The 21755-nt window shown below is 35.3% G+C and overlaps 2 protein-coding genes across 5 annotated transcripts; one reads left to right on the forward strand and one right to left on the reverse strand.

Annotated features, from left to right (window-relative positions):
- Positions 1-1234: 1234 nt before the first annotated feature.
- LOC142553416 (ubiquitin carboxyl-terminal hydrolase 2-like) lies at positions 1235-5001 on the forward strand. 2 transcript variants are annotated; one of them, XM_075663642.1, is made up of 6 exons: positions 1235-1395; positions 1637-1680; positions 2606-2652; positions 3734-3780; positions 3881-3983; positions 4068-5001. In XM_075663642.1, exons 2-6 carry the CDS (start codon positions 1650-1652, stop codon positions 4839-4841), a joined length of 1002 nt encoding a protein of 333 aa, XP_075519757.1. In that variant the 5' UTR covers positions 1235-1395; positions 1637-1649; the 3' UTR covers positions 4842-5001. The 2 variants fall into 2 exon arrangements, with proteins under 2 accessions (XP_075519757.1, XP_075519758.1); XM_075663643.1 differs by having other exon boundaries at positions 1258-1391.
- Positions 5002-5232: 231 nt separating this feature from the next.
- LOC142553417 (phospholipase SGR2-like) lies at positions 5233-21663 on the reverse strand. 3 transcript variants are annotated; one of them, XM_075663644.1, is made up of 22 exons: positions 21225-21663; positions 20789-21011; positions 18626-18726; positions 18281-18472; positions 14699-14854; positions 13870-13941; positions 13634-13786; positions 12981-13031; positions 11902-12072; positions 10581-10730; positions 9721-9786; positions 9074-9610; positions 8942-8996; positions 8709-8839; positions 7868-7940; positions 7413-7515; positions 7222-7315; positions 7046-7108; positions 6360-6408; positions 6141-6244; positions 5934-5980; positions 5233-5810 (listed from the first exon to the last, which is right to left on the reverse strand). In XM_075663644.1, exons 2-22 carry the CDS (start codon positions 20991-20993, stop codon positions 5582-5584), a joined length of 2802 nt encoding a protein of 933 aa, XP_075519759.1. In that variant the 5' UTR covers positions 20994-21011; positions 21225-21663; the 3' UTR covers positions 5233-5581. The 3 variants fall into 3 exon arrangements, with proteins under 3 accessions (XP_075519759.1, XP_075519761.1, XP_075519760.1); XM_075663646.1 differs by lacking the exon at positions 21225-21663 and having other exon boundaries at positions 18281-18450; positions 20789-20808; XM_075663645.1 differs by lacking the exons at positions 20789-21011; positions 21225-21663 and adding an exon at positions 19075-19093.
- Between the last annotated feature and the right edge of the window lie 92 nt (positions 21664-21755).

Raw genomic sequence — 21755 nt, forward strand, 5'->3', positions numbered from 1 at the left:
AATAAAAATTATGTCTAATGTGGGAGGGTCTTTTGACTCTCTATATTCTTGAGTTAGTTGTATCTCATCTTTTGACTTTCTACATTATTGAATTAATTGAATATTTTTTACTCTTCATATTCTTGAGTTAATTAATCTTGCATGACTCTTGAGGTGTATTTTGAGGTTTATAAATAGTGTGTTCGTTTCTTCATTTCAAATACATAAAAACCTTATATCTTTCAAGCATTTTCTTGCATTTTATGTTGTTAGCTTTCCATTTGGCCTCCGTTAAATTTCGATGATAAAGTAAATGTACGTTTTCAGTTCGCCGTAGTAGTGTCCCGTGCTAAGTCATTGTTGGTTGTTCCGTTGTATCATGGGAAACAGACATCCAAAACGATCCTCGAATCACATAGAGGAGGGGACGAATCTGTTTTAAGGACACTGTACTTTGTATATGCTTCGGTTTGGTTTACTTTAAACTTTGTTATACTGTATTTTATTCACCATTTAGTTCACTGATTTTTACGAAAGTTTACTGTACTTTATCGTTCGATATATTGTGCAATAAGTTCAAGATCCCGTCGGATAGAGAAAAGATAACTTGAAAGTTAGAAGAGTGGTAACAATGTGTTCATTTCATTCTTCTAAGTTTAGGCGAAGGAGAGAAATGGAAAGAAACTCATATTTATTTTATTTTGTATAATTTTATTTTAATTATAATATTTGTGTGTGTGATTTTTTTGTTTGAATGAAATAATTAACCATTTACTTTAAGCCTTTAAAGTTTAAATCATCATATATGAACAAATTCTTTTTAAATACGTTGGTCAATTTTTATATGGGCTTCGTCTCAATATTTTTTATTTAAAATTACAATCTTTTAACCAAATGTGTTAATAATATTGTGATATTTTTTAAAAATTATCGGGCCGGGTCGGGTCGGGTCAGGTCAAGAATCCAGGAAGATATTAGTTTCTCGATCTATCTTTCGACAATAATCTAGAAGGAAAAAATCTCGAAGACTCTGGTAAAAAAAATGTGGGTCATGATTTGAATGAAACGAGATTCGGACTTAAGTTAATCGAGTGTTTTTTTGCTTTTTTTAGACCCTGATAAAACATTACATGGATTGTCATCTAAATCAAATACATTCGGCTAATTTGATTAAATAATTTTATATTTTTACAAAATCAAATCCACTAAAACAAATTCTTACATAAAAATAATTTCTAAAAACTTTTTAAATTCTTATATTTACCACAAATAAATATAGATCGGTATTGTTTTTTGGTCAGACTCCAGAAAACTCCAAACGGCGTAGTTGAGCTTAGGCTATCAAGACTGGCCAAAACGCGCCGTAAGTCGCCGCCTCTCCGCCGCTATTCGCAGCCTCCGATTACGAAGTAGTAAGTACGTTGTATAATCTCTAATTTACTGACGGGCTCCGCAATTTTCGTTTCATTTGGATTGACAGTGCGTCTTATAGCTTATTTTTGTGGAAATTGATTAGGTTTAATTTTTCTATTGCGTGTCGTGGTTTGTGTTCAAGGCTTTCCGCGTCTAAATTTAGAGTTTATTGAGAATCTGAATAGTATAATGCATAAAAATTGCGCTTTTATTAAACTAAGCTGTAAATTATGGAATTTTGCAGTTGCAGAAACATCATGTCTTGGTGCACTATTGAGTCGGATCCTGGTATGTTTTTCTTTGGTGTTCATATTATGTCCCTGTTTGTTGAAATGGAATGTCATGGCTTTTTTTTTAGGTGTCTGAATTTCTCTATTTTTCCGCCTTCAAGATTCGATCTTTTCTAAAAGATCGATTTTTTTGCATCTTTTATTGGAAAATTTGGAATTTTGACATGTCCTCGTTTGATTCAGTGTACAACGTCAGGAAGAACTCTAACGCTGAACCCAATTGTGTTTTTTCTGAGCTCTCTTCTATAAAGCCACAATTTAGGTTGAAATACGATTTTTGTCGGAGTGTTGAAAGGATGGTTGGAATGAAATTTGTACTCTTAAAGTAGTTTATTTTCATTACGCAGTTCATTCATAGTTGTTTTATGTTGGTTTTCCCATAATTTTTTTTGCTCAGTGGTAAGGATTGCTTCCTCTTCATATCCATATATCTACTGCTGTAAAGGATAATGCATGGATTCCTCTTCATATCCATATATCTACTGCTGTAAAGAATAATGCATGGATTCTAATGTTTGGTTGGGTTCATTTGATCTTAAGTATTAAAACCATGTAGTCAAAGAGATTGTCTTGATATTTTGGGCCAAGTTGAGTAGCCTTGGTGTATAGACAAGGACCCACATGACCACAGTAGTGTCATCCAAAAGGTATACTTCCTTAGAAAGCTACAGAGGCAAGTAATTTTGACTTCTGAATCTCCAGTTTTAATAAAAGCAATAAATTATTGCTCAGTAAACTGGAAAAAACAACTGTTATATTCCTTATTTAACACTGAATTATGCTAAAGTTATTTCTACTGCATTTGTTTTGGCCTTTTCCCATATTGAGTCAGTTGGAACATTCTCTTGAGCTGCCATTCTGGGCTTAGAATATGAAACCCAAAATTCGCATTCCGTTGTATTGAGTTTGCTTTCTTGCCACAGGAGTTTTCACCGAACTCATTCAGCAGATGCAAGTTAAAGGTGTTCAGGTATTGTTCCTGATGCATATTCATCTTGCGAGGTGCTCTGAAATTGAGATTGTATTTCTTAGATGTGCTATTCAGCATCACACACAATTGGATTGCCTTTTGTTTGGAGAATCTTTTCAGTGAATTTTAGATGATCGGAACTCGAATACTCTGGTGCAAGTAAACAGTTGGAAATGTGAAGATTGGAATATATAAGTTTCTGTTTTCTTTCTTCTTCTTCTTTTTTTTTCCTTTTTTTTTTGTTTGGGGGTTGGGGGGGTTGGTTCGGGAATGATGTAAGCGAATCTTTCAGGGGTTGGTTTTTAAAAGATTGAAATATACTCAGATTTTAAGAAAGAAAGATGACTGCTGCAGTAAGGTATCTTAGGGAACTTATGAAATTGCCTGTGTCTTGCTGGAACATTTCACGCTGACTGCAGACATATTGGATGGGTTAAGCTGTCCGCCTTATGATCAGATTGGACTAGATGAATGTAGGTGCTTCCAGACTATAAGCTGGATAAGCTCAAAGATACTGTTGAGTTGTTGGGTTCCTGGGAGATTCCCCTCTGGAGTTGGAAAAGAGTTAATATGTCACATCCTACTTTGTAGTGATCAGTTTTGTTTAATGGTTTTTATTAAATACCCAATCCAATTGTTTGTTCATGTATCCAAAATAAAGATGTTATTTTACCCTCTAGGAAGTATCTGTCCTTTGATGCTCAGAACCTAAGCTTCAGCTGCGAAAGTCATAATATTGAAGATTCTGGTATTTATTATTTAATTTTGATTCAATGATAGAATTATCCTATGGAAAGTACTACTATTTTGGTGTTAACATAGGATTAACAAATAATTCAAAAGTTGAAGTCTGGAAATTATATTGGAGTTATCTTGTGACAAGCATTTGTTTCTTTTCCCATACTGGTGATGGAGAATTTTGTGGCTCGACGCGACTGAAAAATTGTTGTTTGAAAAACTAGTTTGGTTTAAGATTGAAGGAAAAATGGAACTCTGTTAGCTGACTGACCCAGTTCTCTTGAATTATTTTATTTTCTTATTATGGTTTAGGTTCCTTACTTCCTTTGCTATTCTCAAGCAGGTTGAGGAGTTGTATTCACTTGATCTCGATTCTCTAAATAGTCTACGGTAAATCGATTAATCCAATCACTGTTTTTTTAAAATCCTTTCTTCATATTCTTTCTTCTTTCATTTGTCAATTTTTTTTTGGGATCTTTATGTTTTTCAGGCCAATATATGGGCTCATATTCCTATTCAAATGGCGCCCTGGTGAAAAGGATGATCGTATGGTTATTAAGGATCCAAACCCAAACTTATTTTTTGCCAGCCAGGTTCATATCCATACCATTATTTTGGCAGATATGTTTAGTAGAATTCTACGATAATGCGATATCACTTTTCTTTAATGATTATAGGTGATCAATAACGCTTGTGCCACACAAGCTATTCTGTCTATTCTGATTAACAGCCCTGACATTGATATCGGCCCAGAGCTGACCGCCCTGAAAGAATTCACAAAAAACTTTCCACCTGAGCTTAAAGGTTTGGCTATCAATAATAGTGAAGCTATTCGTGTGGCACACAATAGTTTTGCGAGGCCTGAGCCCTTTGTACCTGACGAGCACAAGTCTGCTGTTAAAGACGATGACGTCTATCACTTCATAAGTTACATACCTGTTGAAGGCATACTGTACGAGCTCGATGGACTGAAGGAGGGACCTATAAGCCTCGGACAGTGCCCCAATGGACAAGATTGTGTGGAATGGCTACAAATGGTGCAACCAGTGATTCAAGAACGTATAGAGAGATATTCAAAGAACGAGATAAGGTTTAATCTGCTTGCGATAATAAGGAACAGGAAAGAGATGTACACGGCTGAGCTCAAGGAACTCCAAAGGAAGAGGGAACGAATCCTCCAGCAGCTTGCAACCTCGCAGTCGGAAAGAATGATGGATGGCAGCAAAATGGAATCGCTAAATACAACACTTTCAGAAACAAATGCTGGGATCGAAGCTGCTACAGAGAAGATATTGATGGAGGAGGAAAAATTCAAGAAATGGAGAACTGAAAATATACGCCGTAAGCACAACTATATACCTTTCTTGTTCAACTTCTTGAAGATACTTGCCGAGAAGAAGCAGCTGAGACCCCTCATAGAGAAGGCCAAACAGAAAGCAACCAAATCCTAGAAGAATGAGCTGCATTCATGGACCTTTTTGCTTGCTGACAACCGTGAATGATTCAGTAATTGCGTATTTATCTGGATATGTATCATATGGGATACAATATTATGAAACGTTCACTTTTAACTTATAGATTTAAAATGTGTTCAGAATTGTTTCAAGACAATATAGTTCAAGTTCAAGTTATCGATGAAAATGCTTTAGCGATAATAATAATTTAAATAATATAAAGTAAATGAATGTGAATTGAGCTTGAGCAACTCCATTCATGAGTTGAAATCGAAATATTGTCAGCCTTAATAAAGATTTGAACCCAGGTAATATAGTATTATGTTAGAGCTCGGTAAGACCTGTAAGTTGTGAAACCCTTTAAAGATAAGAGCTACATAATAATAACTAACAAGAAACTGCCATATCATTAACAATGTGCGTAACCGCATGTTGACCTTTACTTCTGGTTTTGGTTCACAACACCTAAACGTGTTTTCTTTTGGGGGGAACAAACTATTATATTTTGATGCTGAAACCCACTTCAATTTGCTACTGTAGAACTTCAAAAGAACTATATACTTCATCCAGCAGATTTTGACGATCGAGCGACATTTGTATGGCACACATCAGGTGTTTCTTGGTTTGTTCAACACATTTCCTTCAACACTGGCTACAAAGTTGGGCAGAGCTGTATTTCTGGTCGCGCGCGACACCAGTTTTACTTTTGCACGTGACAACATGTGAAATGATATCGTTCAGCTTCCCATGACTTTCTTTGCCCTTCGGGTGAAATTTTTTATCTGCACGGTATCACCAAAGGTCAACGGGAGTTCTTCATCAGCCAACTCCCTAGGATCAGACCAGCCCTTCACGATACTCGCGTCTTTTTGGTGTTGCTCACTTGGTAAGAAAGGTTCCTCTGGTATATCACGATACAAGTGCTTTAACATGAAAAGAACCGTATCGTTATCTTGCCAATAGTTTCTGTGAAGAGATAATCATTTGAAGTTAAAAGTTCAGCACTCGTACGACAATCTGTTAAGGCACGGAACCCAACAGTGATCTAAATGAAATTTGATAGGTCATAATTGAAAACGTGACGCTTACGTATGCGCCCCAAGAGCCGATACATATGGGTGACGAAAGGTTTTATCCTGCATGAGTAAAGGCCAAAGAGAAAAAAAAAACATCAGTAAATTACAAAAATTCCTGAAAGTTTGGATTGATTCTCAGAATCCTCATTGAGGGAAATTTGGGAAACTAAAGATGCAACAATTGCTCTAGAATATATAATCAACAAGGAAGAGCACATACTTGTAAAACATGATCAATTTGCCCATCTTCGCTTCCTGTTAGCTTCTCCATCATAATTGAGCCATACGATCTCTCTTCCTTATCTTGGACATGTTCATATTCCTCTGCATTAGAGATCATAAAATTTTTCAGTGTACGAAAGTCTCAAGTCTTCCAGCCTCTATTGCATGAATAAGAGCAAACAATATGTAAGAATTGAACCATATTAAAAGAAATTACCATCATGGGCATTTTCACTTCTTGATTGACAGAGCGTAAGCACTTTAACCTAAGCAAAAATCTCAGGATAAGACTTATAGGTAATATAACAGTTGAGTCTACTTTACATATTAACTATTTACAAACAAAACAGGAGTTATACTGACTTGTCACAACATGATACAATACTCCGAATAACGGAAAATAATTAAATCCGCTTGGGTAAATGCACTTACCTTAATACTCACACACCACCGCTTGTGTATTTGAACACCAAGTGTTTCTCACATGTTCAAAGTTTATATCAATATTTAATGTTTTAAAGGAATATACATAAACACAACCGGTAAATGTTTCCTAAATGATTAATAGGTCGAACAAGGTAAATTATATTTTACATCATTCGGGTAAGATACGAAAGTGATGCATAAGGATAAACCGAGTACAAATATTCTGAGCCCTGAGAATCAAATACCAGATAGCTGGTAGACATTCATAACCTTTACTCCATATAAATAACAATGATGGTGACAAGGTAACCGTATATATATATATATATATAGATCAGTATTATATATATCGGTAAGAAAAAATGAATTTTGAGTTGTTTCTACCAATGTCACATCATTCAAGAGGGGCTGCTAAAAGACAAAAGGGAAATAACTGAAATCATAGATAACGGAGCATCAATAGACAAAGCCACCTACCTGCATAGCGCTCATGTGATCCATCACAGCCTTAGAATGTGAAGCCAATCCTTCCTTAAATTCCTGAGTGATATTGTATCAGTACATCAAGTGGTATTATTAGTTATCACAACCTTTTGGTCTCATAATGAGATAATGCAGAGCATAGACCATTTCAGACTTTCTAATGCACCAACCTGAAACCCAACATACAGCCGCTTTCCGCCTCTGTGGTAAGGGATCATAACTGCCCTTTTGTGTATAAATTCTTTACAGATCAGTGGTTCTATTCTGAAAGGAAAAAAGGAAAAAATTATCCGATGCTATCAAGAATTTCATTCATGAAAAATCCTGTTCAATACTCGTTATGTAAGGATGAAAGATGGACCTATATGCCACAGGATCATAAGGATGAAAGATGTTAAATATTCGCTGACATGCTGGCATCTCCTCGTTTATGTTCTCCTCTCCCCAATACTCTTTCCCTTCGCCTAGAATCCAAACAGTAGAAAGTAATATCTTAGACAACCCTTATGTGTTCAATTGATAAATATAATGAACAAAAACTAAAGAGCAATAGAGACATCTTCAAAAGTAGTTCTCTACTAGAATTTCAGTACATAGAACAGTCTTATTAACAGAACAGAAATCCGGAGAACTCGTATTTTACCCAATTACGATTGTACTTGCTACTTCTCCCAGAAACCAAATGGAGTCTAAGATACTATTTTGAAGTAAGAATTGATTCCTTCCCAGAGCTTCAAGAATTCCTAGCTCTTCGAAACATGGGAAAAATGACAGAAACTAAAATAGGGTATGCAAGTATTAGGTCTTAGCTGTTACCAATTCCAATGCGAACATTGCGAAGGGAAAGAAACACTCCGAGAGGAGACCCAACAGCAAAAAATGTGTCAACCTGAAATAAAATCCATGTGTTTAAGCTTATATAGCCTGTGCATGAGTTGCATAAAAAATGAAGATGACAGTGAGATGAAATTAAGAAAGAGACATGTAACATGGGTGCACAACAAAATCATTTGGTCACATACATATAAGACAAGTTGTGGCATATCTGCAAGAAACTAGAGTGATACTCTATTACACATGAAATTTAAAGGGAAAGATGGCCAACTTATAAATTTGGCTAAGAAATATTGTGCAACCATAGAATATCACATTTGAGCAAGTGGTATAAGAGCCCATTTTCAAGTTTCACTAATACAATTTTCTTGCCTCCAATAGGATCAGAGACCAATGCCACAATAAAAGAAAAAAGAGTAAGTAGCCTATAACTTGTAAACAAATTACTATGTGATGTAAAGTGCTACAAAATTGAGAACCTAGAACCCGAGGGACAAAACACCCAAGAGATCCATGTCTAAATCCCATTCACTGGAGACGCTCAGATAGTGATGAGACCTGTCAGCATTGGATCTATACAAAATTTTACCAATTATAACTTCTGACTGAAATCTCTCACATGCATGGTGAATTAAGTGCTCCATATCAAATGCATTCTGTAGGTTATGATATCAGCAAACTTGTGCCTCCAACTGGCTAATGGGCATGGACATCACATCCGTGACTCGTAAAAATCAACCATCATAATAAGTGTATGACGGCTTATACAAGCTACTGAAAAAAAGCACCAGATAGCAAGCAACAAAGAATGAGAGAAATTTACCTCAAATTCTAACTTTGTGTATCTTATTAGAGGGGTGCAACTCCTCAAGGAATCTTCAAGTTCTGGTGGAACACTCTTGTAACCAGATTGACTTACATCTGCGGTAGTCTTTTTTACATTCTTTGGCAACTCTTCACATCAGACACAGACATTTAAACAATCAGAACTTCCACAATGAACAACTATAATCCAAAAAGAATGTGTAATATCATCTTCAATCACACAGCCCATACCATCACCAGCACATTCAGCTTCAAATTTTTTGACTTTAGCCTTCAGCAAACGAATCTGAAACTCAAGTGAGTGGGAAGAATGTCAAACAGGATATCAGAACAAGAAGCTCAAAGAATAGTTAAAGGAACCACCTCTTCCTTCATTAATTTAATTGCTTCGTCTTTATCATTATTATCAAAGATATCCTCATCATCTTTATCACCATCACACAGTACAACCTCACCGCACATGACATTAGGCTCATCTACCATATAACTTTTATAGGACCCCATGAGATTCGAATTGCCAAAAGATTCATTAACTTTTTCATCTGATGACAAGGCATCATTTGTATTCTGGTAATCAATATCGGTGGTATTTGATTCATCAGAAACTGATAATGTAGGAGGCCCCAATGGAATACATGATCCCTGCATAGATTCTTCTACAATATTTTGGTCATTCACATGGCCAACAATGCTCTCGAAATCGACATTTTCAGATCTCTCATCCCCCATATTTGACATTAAATTATGCTCAGATGATATAATATTCCTGATAGAACAATTTGCGTCATTTCCTTGTTCTTTGTACATCCACTCCATTGGGAAATTTGAATACAACTTTTCTTGATGACAAAGGATATCATAAGCTAGAACACTTCCCAAAGAGTGACCATACAGGGAAACCTACGAAGTAGATTTAAAATTGGTCAATTCAGTTTTAACAAAAGTTCTAATGTTAACTTATTATGCTCAAATTAAATTGGCAGCTTTCTTTTTGTTTCTTGCCTCAGTACCTTTCCATCATAACCAGGATTCCTCGTTAAGAACTTCAAATACAATCTGTTAAGTTGGTTGGATACCTGAACAAGACAGATACTTTACAATAACAATTGCCCTAGATACATAGTTAACAGATATAATCAATTAAACAGAAAGAATAAGATGGTATTTGAAAGATGAAAAGGAATAAAAAAAATTGAGTTTTTTGGCATTAATGATCTGGCAAATTCAATGAGAACATGAAAATCAATTATCTATTATCACAATCATCAAGTAGCATGGAGGGGCATATGGGGAATGAAGGTGATGTGGGTGTGGGTTTCAGGGGGTTTTAGGATCGTACGGAGTACCAAGTTTGTAGCTATGGCACCCTCACCTGTGGTAAAAACTGTCCTGGCCAAAAATCATCTCCTTGTTTACAAAAACATGCAAATAAATTATCTACCACCGTTTGGTTTTCCTCTCTCACACAGCCCCCCTTAATGGCTCTCAAGTCAAAACAAATCCTGATTTAGGTGCAGAAAACAAGGCCGAAATGAGAAAACCTTGCCACAATTTCTCCAAGCATGTATTTAAAACAGTTATCATACCAAGCTAAAAGAAAATAAATAATAAAAAAGAGCAAACTCCTCATTTTTAGGTTCTTGCTCAAGTTAGCATATGATCGTTAAACTAGTATGTTGATTATTGATCAATGATAATTAAAAAAGATAGATGTAACTCCTTATATGATAGTATGAGATCCTGATATGGCTTCAGAGGATGAACACTACTTTCAACATAAGATATGAGTATCATTAAGACAGGGAAAAAAAAAAGAGATATTCACGACTTGCAAGATGATACAAACAAAAGTGAATAAATGAGGGGATACCGAGTCGATAATGTCCTGACAATGAACAGGGCTCATGTAGTATAATATATCATGAACAGTTGCACTCAACATCGTACGCAGCCCTCGGACGCCATCTAAAGTGATTTTTTCAACTGAAGCTTCACCACCAAGCGTCAAGCCCTTCCGCCACTGGAAAAAAACAAGAAACAAAAAGGAGCACAAGATGATCATGGAGTTGAATACACCATAAGATAAATCACAAGCAACATAAGTATTTAAAATACATAACATCAGTAAATTCACAACCAGCAGCCCGATAGTTACTCATAAGGTAGCCAGTTAACACATAAAAATAAAATTTAACTGAAGTAAATAACCATTAATGGACTTACAATATTCTCCAGAAACCAATGCCCTTCAAAAAAACTTAAACCTACCTTAGTAAAAGGTTCTTCGATTAGAAAATCCCTCCGCAGTAAATAACCAGCAATGTAATGTACGAAAAAACCTCATAAATGGCAGAACTTCTCACAACCCAATACAACAAGTGGTAGAGAGATTCACCAAAAGAGATTATATTTTAACTAAAAAATTTCTTCACTACTTGGATCAACACCGAGAGGCAGCCAAGCAAGCATTTTCGACACAAAGATAGATCCATTAGGTAATTTTAGCCGATCAATCATGAATTTGGTTTACCTAGTTCCAGACAATACCTTCTTCAAGTGGCCACTAATACCTTCTATTGATATCCAACAACAGTCCCAGTGATTTCATAAAACGAAATGATCAAGGAATAGACAAGATACGTGGATTACATCTCAGCAGAGAAATCAGGAAATAATAATGGTATAAAAAAGATACATAATTCAAGTAAATACAGCCAATTGTTTCGCCCTCGTCCAAATACTTATTTTTAGTTATAAACAATTAGGTTTCTTGATTCTGGGCTCAGGAAGCTCTGACATTGAAGTTGATAAAGATTTTTGCTTTCTATCTCTCTCTCTCTCTCTCTCTATATATATATATATATATATATATATATGTACTGTGCAATACTGAAACAACAATCATGTAGTCTTTAGTCTGATATTTTATTTTAAAATATATGAAGCTCCAACCCACTCTATCCATCATTTACCAAACTCTGAGTTTTTCGTAATAAAGTTTCAGTAGATTTTCAGCTATTGGTATCATGAAAGCCAGTGCTGTCATTCTTCTGCTGTCTGTTCTGGGAATACATTCCAAAGACTTTTCTTAAATAAAAAAAGGACAAATTAAAGAACCATAGGTCATAAATCAATCCCCAAAACAGTAAAAAGGCCAACATAACTTAACAATGCTATTGAGTGAAACAGACCTGGCATGGTATAAAAAGGACTCTTTGGGTGCCACGTTGGTGGGAAGTTAGGTGTCTTTCAGCGAGCCTTTCCGTTACGTGTCGATGAGTGGAAACATCATCCACCAAATTAGAATTCTCCAACCTTTGACCAATACCATGAATCACAAATACTAAATGTCGAACAGGAACCTACAACAAAAGAAAGTAATTTACCACTTGTAACTTGGCAGGTTCTACCTCTGAGATTTTATCATCACTAAATGTGGGAGGAAATATAAAAGAAGAAAACACAGGAAGGCTGGTTAACTGCCAGTTGAAATCAGAACATACAAGAATTTTTTATCAAACTTCAGAAAAAGAGTAATACAAATCAAAGTCAAAAGCTCCAATAAATTTAGTTTCAAATATCCACTTAATGAACCATAAAGTAAAATAAAATCTTAATTTCAGAAACACTCATGAGCAGACCGAACAGTCACAAGTATCACCACACACCAAAAAAAATAATATGACCCAATGATTTGATAGACATTTAACTATTTTTATTAGCATCTCCGTCTTTGAACAGCTTGAAAACAGATCCCCCAAGTTAAAGAGTAAGATATTCACAAAGACAGACAAGAAACATATAACCAAGTTTTTAACTGAAGCAATTGTTATCAGAAATTCTTGTCATCTGACTATCGTTGTTAAAAAAATCCTAAGAATGAGATAGCCGTGCAGTGAAAAAGAAAAAACTATAACACAAAGGATATACGATGAGAAATCTGCCAAACTTCTCTCTAAGGTCTTTCAGTCTTAGAGGACACATCAGGGTAAAAGACAAGAGTATAATCTATCGACTCTGCTATTTCACATTACAATAAGAGTTTCTAGGACACAATTTGTAGCATACCAAAAGTACAATCTTCACCACATAAATCAATTCCATTATTCACCATGGCAACAAATAATTCATAGTAGGATGGAAACCAATAACCTATATTATTAGACTTTAGTTACTTAGTCCAGGAAAATCATTTATCTGATCGAATATACATCAGAACTATCAAAACATGTCAGGACATATAACTACTCCTCAACATTGTTTGACATACCTGCGAACAATAATCATCCACTGCCTCCTCCTTCTTTTGACGTAATTCATCCTGAAACATGGAAGACAAAGTGCATGGTGCTTATCATTTTCATTTCTGACAACAAGAAAAAGGAATAAACTCAATGTTTCAAGACATCCTGTGTGTTCGCTTGTTACAAAAGTTACACAGATGAAAAAATTTACTGTGGTTTTTAGAATGGAACTTTTGACTATTTTGAAAGTGAAAAGCCAGCATAGTAAAGATACCCACAAAAAGTCCAACACCTCTTTTCAATGCCTGCCTCTATTTTGACAGGAGAAAAAATTCACACTTTCACATTAATTTTTGGTTTCCATTTTATAAAAGATCTAATGCAAATGTTGTAAACTTGTATTTCAGAAATAATATATAAATTTAGACACATAAAATATCAATATCAAACATCTCAACTTTGACAAGTTTGTATTACAGCTCACGTAAAATAACTAGATAAAATTTAGTTAATTATATAACATTTAGTAATCACAAAAAGAATCGATGGTCGCAGGAATAAAGTACTTGATTAATATATAGGAAAGATATTAATAATGTACACTTATCCTATGTTTTCTACTTCGCATGGAAATGACATATTTGTTCATAAAACAACAGTTATAATTGTAAAGCTATACTTGAGTTGGTCTTTTTGATTGAGGGGAAGCATATCCTCGTCTTAGCTTAATGCCGTTCCGTCCAAAACCTACAACACTTGAAATCCCGGAAGCATCAACATTTAGCCAAGATTCCCATGTGTCATCTTCCCCAGTGAACAGGGCGTGCAACCCCTGAAACCAAAAAGTGTGTAAAAGACAAAATTTCAATTTAATAACCTTGACAAATAACCTTCAATAAACGAAGAGGATCCTACAGGGGTTGAGCCTTGTAAATCGACACGAGCAGCAAAGAGACCTGATGGTTGAAAGGTCCTTCTATGCCAAACCTGAAAACATGGCACCCAGCTTCATGTATCAGTCTTTTGATAGTTAGTACACCCTGATTCAAAGACTTAAAGCGCAAATCCAAAAATATGACAAAACAATAATGAGAAACCATGTCATATGTTGATTGAGGGCTTAACACATTATCCATGAAAGAAGGACAAAAACAGACAAAGACACTTAGCTTAAGCGTGTGTTTATTGGGTTGGTAAGATAAGAGAGTGATATATAGTCAAACAATAAAAGGTGTGGTGACATGTTAAGTAGTTGTATGAGACACTTAATCAACTGTTTGGTGCGTATGAGTAAATGTAAGATCACATTTACACAATTATAATTTCTTATTTCTTTTATTTTTAAAAATAATATCATAAGCAATTATTCATCCCTCCAAAACCTGCAAATGATTACATGAGAAATAAAATGAGTGGAATCCAAGTAATTTACCATTTAATTCAGTTTATTGTAGCTCCAACATAAAACAACTTGCTAATCTGGTGAGATATTTGTCAAAAAAATATACAATTTACCAACCCCCAGCTCGTGGATTTATAGAAGGAAATGAAATTGTGAAGCATACACGTGATGAGGGATCAGTGTTTATCTATCCTCCTCTTATCATGGCAACCAAATACACCCTAAATAACAATAATCATGCACCTGAAGTCAAGAAACATGAGAACGAGAAAGAAATAGGTAACTGCAAGCACAACAAAGAGGAGCATCGAGTGATAGAATCAAAAGATAGAATTTTGGAACCTGACTCCGATATGCATATTCCAGTTGCTCAGAAACATCTTCACGTAGTGGAAGCCAATCAAGACCACCTTTACGAGCAAACCAGTGACCTCGTAACACACGCCGATTCTCACCATTCCAGTAAACAGGAAAACAACGTCTCTTGGCCAAATCAACCTGCAAAATAAGGCTATCAGAAATTTTATGTGTTTTTGACTGAGAGCTGATGCATCCATGATGTGGGGGTTACCTGTGGTTTTAATATAATTAATAAAAAGTACATAACCGGGTGAGACTTTGAATAAAACAAACATGATCAATGTTTGGAAAAGTATTAAGAAATACATTTCCGAAGCACAGGAAAGAAGTGCAAGCAACATTATTCTGGAAAGTGAACTGAATGTAGGCAGTTCCCAATATATTGCAACTAGAAGCACCTAGCAAATTCATCAACAGCTTGGCTGTCATGGGCTCCTCGGCCCAAACCAAGAAGATTTGACTATAGGAAATCCAATTCAAATATGATCCTCTGCCCAAATCAAGGAGACTTGACTTTGGGAAATCCAAATAAAAAATAGGATTCTAAGTTGATTGATATCTTTATTTTATTATTATATTTTATTCTAGTTTAGTTTGAATGAATGAGATAATTCTCATAGGATTGTGAGTTAGGATATAGTTATCTTTTAGGATATGATTATCTTTTTATTTTTGTTTAGGGTATGGTCATCTTTCTTTTGGAGGATTATCTACAAATCATTATAAATAATTGGACTCTCTCATACATTGGGTGATTGAATCAATAAAGAATATTATAAAAAATATTAAGAATCTTGTAGATCTAAGGTTTTTTCTCAACGAGCCTAAAAACCAAGAGACTGAGAGGTTCTTTCTAATGAGCCTCAAATTTAAAATGTTATGAATCTTAACCATCAACTCATAAGTCACCCCATAACGCAATCCATAACACAGGACCACACCACTGGTTTCATACCAAATTATTTGCAGCAAAACACAGGCACAAGCTAATTTGATACATATGGCTAGTGAAGTCATCTGGCTAGTGAAGTATGGAAATGTTTGTTATATTCAAAGTTATAAATGGCGCGGGAGACGGTGGCGGGGCGGTCGGTGGCCGCCCACCGCCTCAGCCGCCTAAGCAGTTGTTGATCCACCAGCCATCTAGGTCCCACCGGACCATTTTAAGTAATTTTTTATAGATAATTATATATAATCATGCAATATAATCACAAATAGTCATCATTTTTTATGTAAGATGCGTAATTAAATAATGTTTAAACATAAAAAAACTTCACAATATAATATCATCTAGATAATGTGCAAATAAATATATAAACTCCTCATTGGATGCTTTAGGACATGCTTCAACTTGTTCTACAACATCCGGCAATATGATGTTTCATTCTATAAACTCCTTTTTTAATAAGCCTCTTACACAACTTGCATGTGATCAAATCCATTTTCTCTTTATTTTACAACACCCCATATTCCCAAACAATATCATTAGACTCTGGCTTAAATTTCAACTCCAGTTGTTTATCCTTTTCTGCCATTTATCTTCAACAATAAATCAATAATAATAAGAAAAAAAACAAATTTGATTTTTGAAATTACAAAATATGAAATATTATAAAAAAATATCTTAGATAATAAATATACAATTCCTAACTTAAAGCTTCTTGCTCCTGGCGGCGGCGTACAGTTTGTGTGGTGGACTTAGTGGTTGAAAGTGAGAAGGAGTGATAACCAAAAGTTAAAAAAAAGAAAGTGAAGTGTGATTTAAATAACTAGTATTGAGTTTTAAAATTAGTTGACTTTGAATAAGTTTTTAAAATTTGTGTTGACTACAATTGAAAAATATTGATTCCTCACATTGACAGCCTGCTCGCCGCTGGCCCGCCTCCTCCACCCACCTCGACCGCCTACCCACTGCACTCGACCGCCTGCCCGCCGCCGTATAGCTTGGACCGCCTAAAACAGCGGTCTCATACGTAGGCAGGGTAGTCGAGGATCGGTGCCTAAACGGTCGCTAAAACAGCTGCCTCATGCGTAGGCGGGGTGGTCGAGGACCGGTGCCTAAACGGTCGCCTCGAACGTCATTTAGAACACTGGTTATATTATTTATCACCACGGACAATTAACACATCCGCATCTACATAAAAAAATCTTTTTAGCAGGATTAATTTTCTTGTGCGAGCCTTGACAAAGGAATGATGGTATCGCTTTCAGAAACAAAATTAGTCTAAGATTCTTACCATAAATAAGCTTAAAATAATTTTAGCAGGGTAAAATTTTTCTTGTGCAAGCATAACAAAGGCATAATGGTACACTTTGTCTGTCACATGCAGTAAATAATAACCATGAGAGATTTTCGTTTAGGTTGTATTTGGATGAAAATGTTTGAAATCAATAGATTTAAATGTATGTTCATTGTTTAGATAACTTACAAAAAGAAATTCAAATTCATTTCCTTTCTTATTTATACTACAATTATACTAATAACAATGAATCTCAAATCCTTAAAAATTGGAGTCAAATGAAATCCATTGTGATCCATATAAATATAATGTAAATAAATAGAAGATGGATTCGCGTTTCCTCTATTTAACTTATTTAAAAATGAAAATAAATTCAAAATCATGGATTTCAAACGACTCAATCAAAATGCAACCTTAAAGAATAATGAAGACCATGAATTTATTTGATATAAAATCTTTTAGTCATCTGAAATGTCCACACAATTTCAACAAAAATACTAATTTACAATATTCCTCCAACTATGTAGGATTTAGTCGTTGTTCATGTAAAAGCTCTATAGGTTATGCATATGCAAACAACACTCGAGGCTCACTTACCTTAAATAGCATATTGCAGTTCCAAGTACATGGTTAATGTTTTATTGACAACCTTTAATATATTGCAACATAATATACAAGATGAAAGTCACGTCCTTCTCTTTGACAATTCGATGATTGGAAAAATAACGACGCTAGAAAACGAATGCGCAGATGTAAAAAATTGTAGCAAGTTCAAATGCAAGAATCACAATGAGTACAATAATACTATTTTCCAACTAAATGTCGTCTACTGCTAGCATAGCTCTCAAGCAACATTAACTTCATTCTCCACGGTTTTAAGTTTGGTTGGTAGTAAAAGAAACCATAATTTGTATAGTGCCTGATAGGAGAACTTTAAATAATTGCATTATACTTAATTTTCTAAAAAAGAGAGATTGCGGTTATTCTTATCCATCAGTCAAGAGTTAAGATTTGAAATATCCTTTGAAGAAGCACCCTTATACAACTGATCAAATCTTTTAACCTTGAAATAACTGTTGGACCATTCTAAGAACATTGGAGAATTTCTCCTAGTTCCATATCGACATTTGAAAAGCAATTTCAGAATTTACTTGGTTGGTAATGGAGCTTGATAACCATCCTCACTCCACGCAGAAGATAGAAGAAGATCTCTTCTTACTAGGTTGTTTGGGTAGACGTGATTGTTTTAGAAAACAAGTCAACATTCCCATCCTACTTCACAAATATGAAAACATAATCTAGTAGTCACTCTAACGAGAATTACCTCGTACAACCCTCCCTTTACAGGGACACCAACTCTATCTTCTTCCGTTGCATACCGTTTCCATTCGGAACTCTCTGATGACAAATGTTTCATCTGCATATTTGACTCGGAAATAATATTTGACTGCCCCCTTGGACCTTCACTACACTCAGCAAACTCTTTCCACCAACCTGAAAGCAACTCGTGCTCTCTCTGTTAGTATGCAAAGGAGCACCTCAGTAATTTAACAAGTCTATTATAAATAGTGAATGATATTGTGTATTTTTTGAATATACAACATGCTTCCACTTACATAAATAAGAACTTGAAGAGACAAACAAATGAAAAGAAGGTAAATGGCATGACCTGCAAAAAAGATGCCTCTACCGCAAGAGAATCCCTCATACCAAATCGAAAATAATCACCTTTTCCCACAATTTCTGTTCGAGGAATTGACGCAGCAACCTCTGCCACAGCAAGCAATACAAATCACACATAATGTTAGACCACACATTGAAATCAAGTGCTTTTTTATCCTATGTATCTCATTATATCAATAAATTAAGCATGTGGATAATGAACAGAAGTAGTTTAGATTGGACATTCGAGGTTGTTGATCTAACAAAAAGTTCCACCCGAGTAAGCATGCCCACCAACGCAGGAGTTGCCTCAGAACCCACAATTTGTAGCAAAAACGCAATTATTTAACCACTTGTTAAATTTATAAATCTAATGAACATGGGTTCTTTACAAAAACCTATAATTTGCTCAAACTCCTCATTCACATTCGTTGTTAGAAGGACCAATACAATCACCTGTTAATTAGGATGTATTGCCTTTGCCATGATGTGATTCCAAGACCATCTACCAGTGTAAGACCTAATACCATTTGTCACAACCAATTGCCGTGAATGCAGTGGATTAAGGGATGCATCAACAGTATAAGTTTTAACAATTCTGAGAGAGAGATATTTAGTCCATAACAGATCCCCAATCCTCTAAGATCATATTGTGCACAATTTTTTCTTTTACATTCGATATAGGATAGGTATCACGACAACAGCCATGAGATAGCTGTTACCTATAAGGGTAGTTTTGAGCATATTGTGGATATGGTTCTAAAACAATTTTTGTATAAGTTCCATATCAAAACTTACACCTCATTTCCAAAGCATCTTGAAAATTTCTTACTAAAAATAATTGATCAGGAGTAAAACAACGCCATCATGCTATTCCTCAGGTATCCGCCACCTGGTTTTTGTACGTCAATCAATAAATTTCAGCACAAGCAACTATATCTCAGACCCCCTATGCAGGTTTCATAATATTATATCATGATCAACTGGTCCAATGTGAACTATAGGAAGCCACTGAAATACGACCTTTTCGTGTTACCCTTGGAAGTGCATCCAATTGTTGAATAGAAGAGAACAAAAGGAGGGATAGACAATCCTCATAGAAGATTTCAAGTATTTTATTCATATTCCCTAAAACCTCTCAGTCACTTCACAAAGAGAAGCAGATATAATTTCAAATACCACAGCTTTCTCCTTCTAAAGAATCAGGTAAATTCAGAGAGTAATTCATAGTATCCTTGTCCACTGTTAAGTATAAACAGCAAGCCAAGCTTAAAGTTCCTTTAACTGCTCTCTTATTCAAATGTGTGCTACAAGTACGAAATGATAACCATGGCAGGGCTCCTTTTTCAATTGATTAAAGTAGAACTTGCTCCAAAAGCATATTGATAAATCACACTTTCAGAATCTACTCCTTTTGCTCCCTCCACTATTTCCGGCAAAAATAGCTTCCAGCTCATGGATTTTTGCCTTCCCAGCTCATGGGCTGACTGTAGATTAATTGATCGAAGCTCTTGATTTATATTGTCTACATTTTTCATTCTTTATTCATTGCTTTTAAGAAGATGATAATTTATTATTTTAAAATAAGCCTAAAAAGTTTATTAAAATGGAGTTTCTACACGCCAGATGCTAATGCCTGACATTCACAACTTATTTATTAGTTTACCCAACCTACCACTATTTAAAATGATTGTTTATTACAAGAAATCCTCTTTACATCATAGGATCTCCATAAATGAAGATCTCTGAGCTTATCACGCGGATAAAGAAGCCAAAAATGTGAAGGCAATCATGATAGAATCAACCAGAAACAGATAGCATCAGCTTCATGTCCCTCACATATCCCTCAACTCCTTTGATCTCCACAGGATCACAAGAAGTTCATATAAGACTAATCATAAATTTGATATCTGTCATTCGATCAGCTAATCACGGGAAAATAACATCTCTTCTACTCTATACTGTATACAATCCCTACGTCTATGTCCAGAAAATTAGCATGCTCCAATTCAATATTCAAATCTCACAAGCGTCCTTTGTGGATAACAAATAAATGAAAGCAGTAAAACTATAGATAATGCAGATTAAAACTATTCAGACTATAGATAATGCAGATTAAAACTATATTTCCAAATAAACCAAGAAAACCCTTCAATGAATAGGGGCTGACCATTTACAGCCAAAGGAACCTTGCAGAAGTACCACCAAACATCACCGCCATCTGAGGGACTGCTAGTGCGAGCAAGGTATTTCTGCCTGCCTTCACATTGATCAATCTCATTAGTCAATCTCCTTATATTAGACGGCGTATTCTTTAACATGTCCGGTGAGGTCTCATCAATCTCCCCAGCACCAGACCCCATATTAGGTTGCATTATTTCCGTCTTTTTCACCTCAAAAGAATAAAATTTATAATAGGTTTCACTATCAAAAAAGAAAAAGTGCTAAAGCAATGTTGGGGCTTCCTTAGCTTTCCCCAAAATTCCTTCCCAAATTTACAAGAACCTTTTCCAGCTGAATCAACGTATACCAAGAAAATAATCAATTGCAAAGGGGATATTAGGAAAAACACCAAACGGGATTCATCCCCTTCCCTTTCTTCTCACCGCTACTCGATAAAGTTTGGATTTTCGACCAAAACGGTATGATTCATGCTAATCCCCCCAACTTCAATACATTAAACTGGAGGAAATCGTCAGTTACGGTCATTTAACGAAGAAGATCGAGCAACCATAAATCATTTAACCAAAACTCCAATAATGGGATGATCCTCGCGTTCAATGCATGTCCAAACTATGATACTCTCAGGATACCTTAACGTTCCGCGATCAAAGAAAGATTACGGGCCCCATGGCGAATCCAAAAGAAAAAGAACAATGAAGGGAAACTCTGGAAAATTTCAAATAGCAAACACGGGAAAAAAGATCAACAATGAAATAGGAAGCGGAGTAGGTGCTGAATGCTGGTGCAACAATCTCAAATGTTCTAGTCGCCTTATTCGGATTGCCTTAAAATAATATAGAATGGGAAGCGGGGTAGGTGTTGAATGCTGGCGCAACAATCTCAAATGTTCTTGTCAAATCATATTATTTATTTATTGAAACCTTCCAGATGTTCCAATGTAAGGTAGAATTTTT

Source organism: Primulina tabacum, chromosome 8 (genome assembly GCF_025594145.1).
Source record: "Primulina tabacum isolate GXHZ01 chromosome 8, ASM2559414v2, whole genome shotgun sequence".
NCBI classification, from domain to species: Eukaryota; Viridiplantae; Streptophyta; class Magnoliopsida; order Lamiales; family Gesneriaceae; genus Primulina; species Primulina tabacum.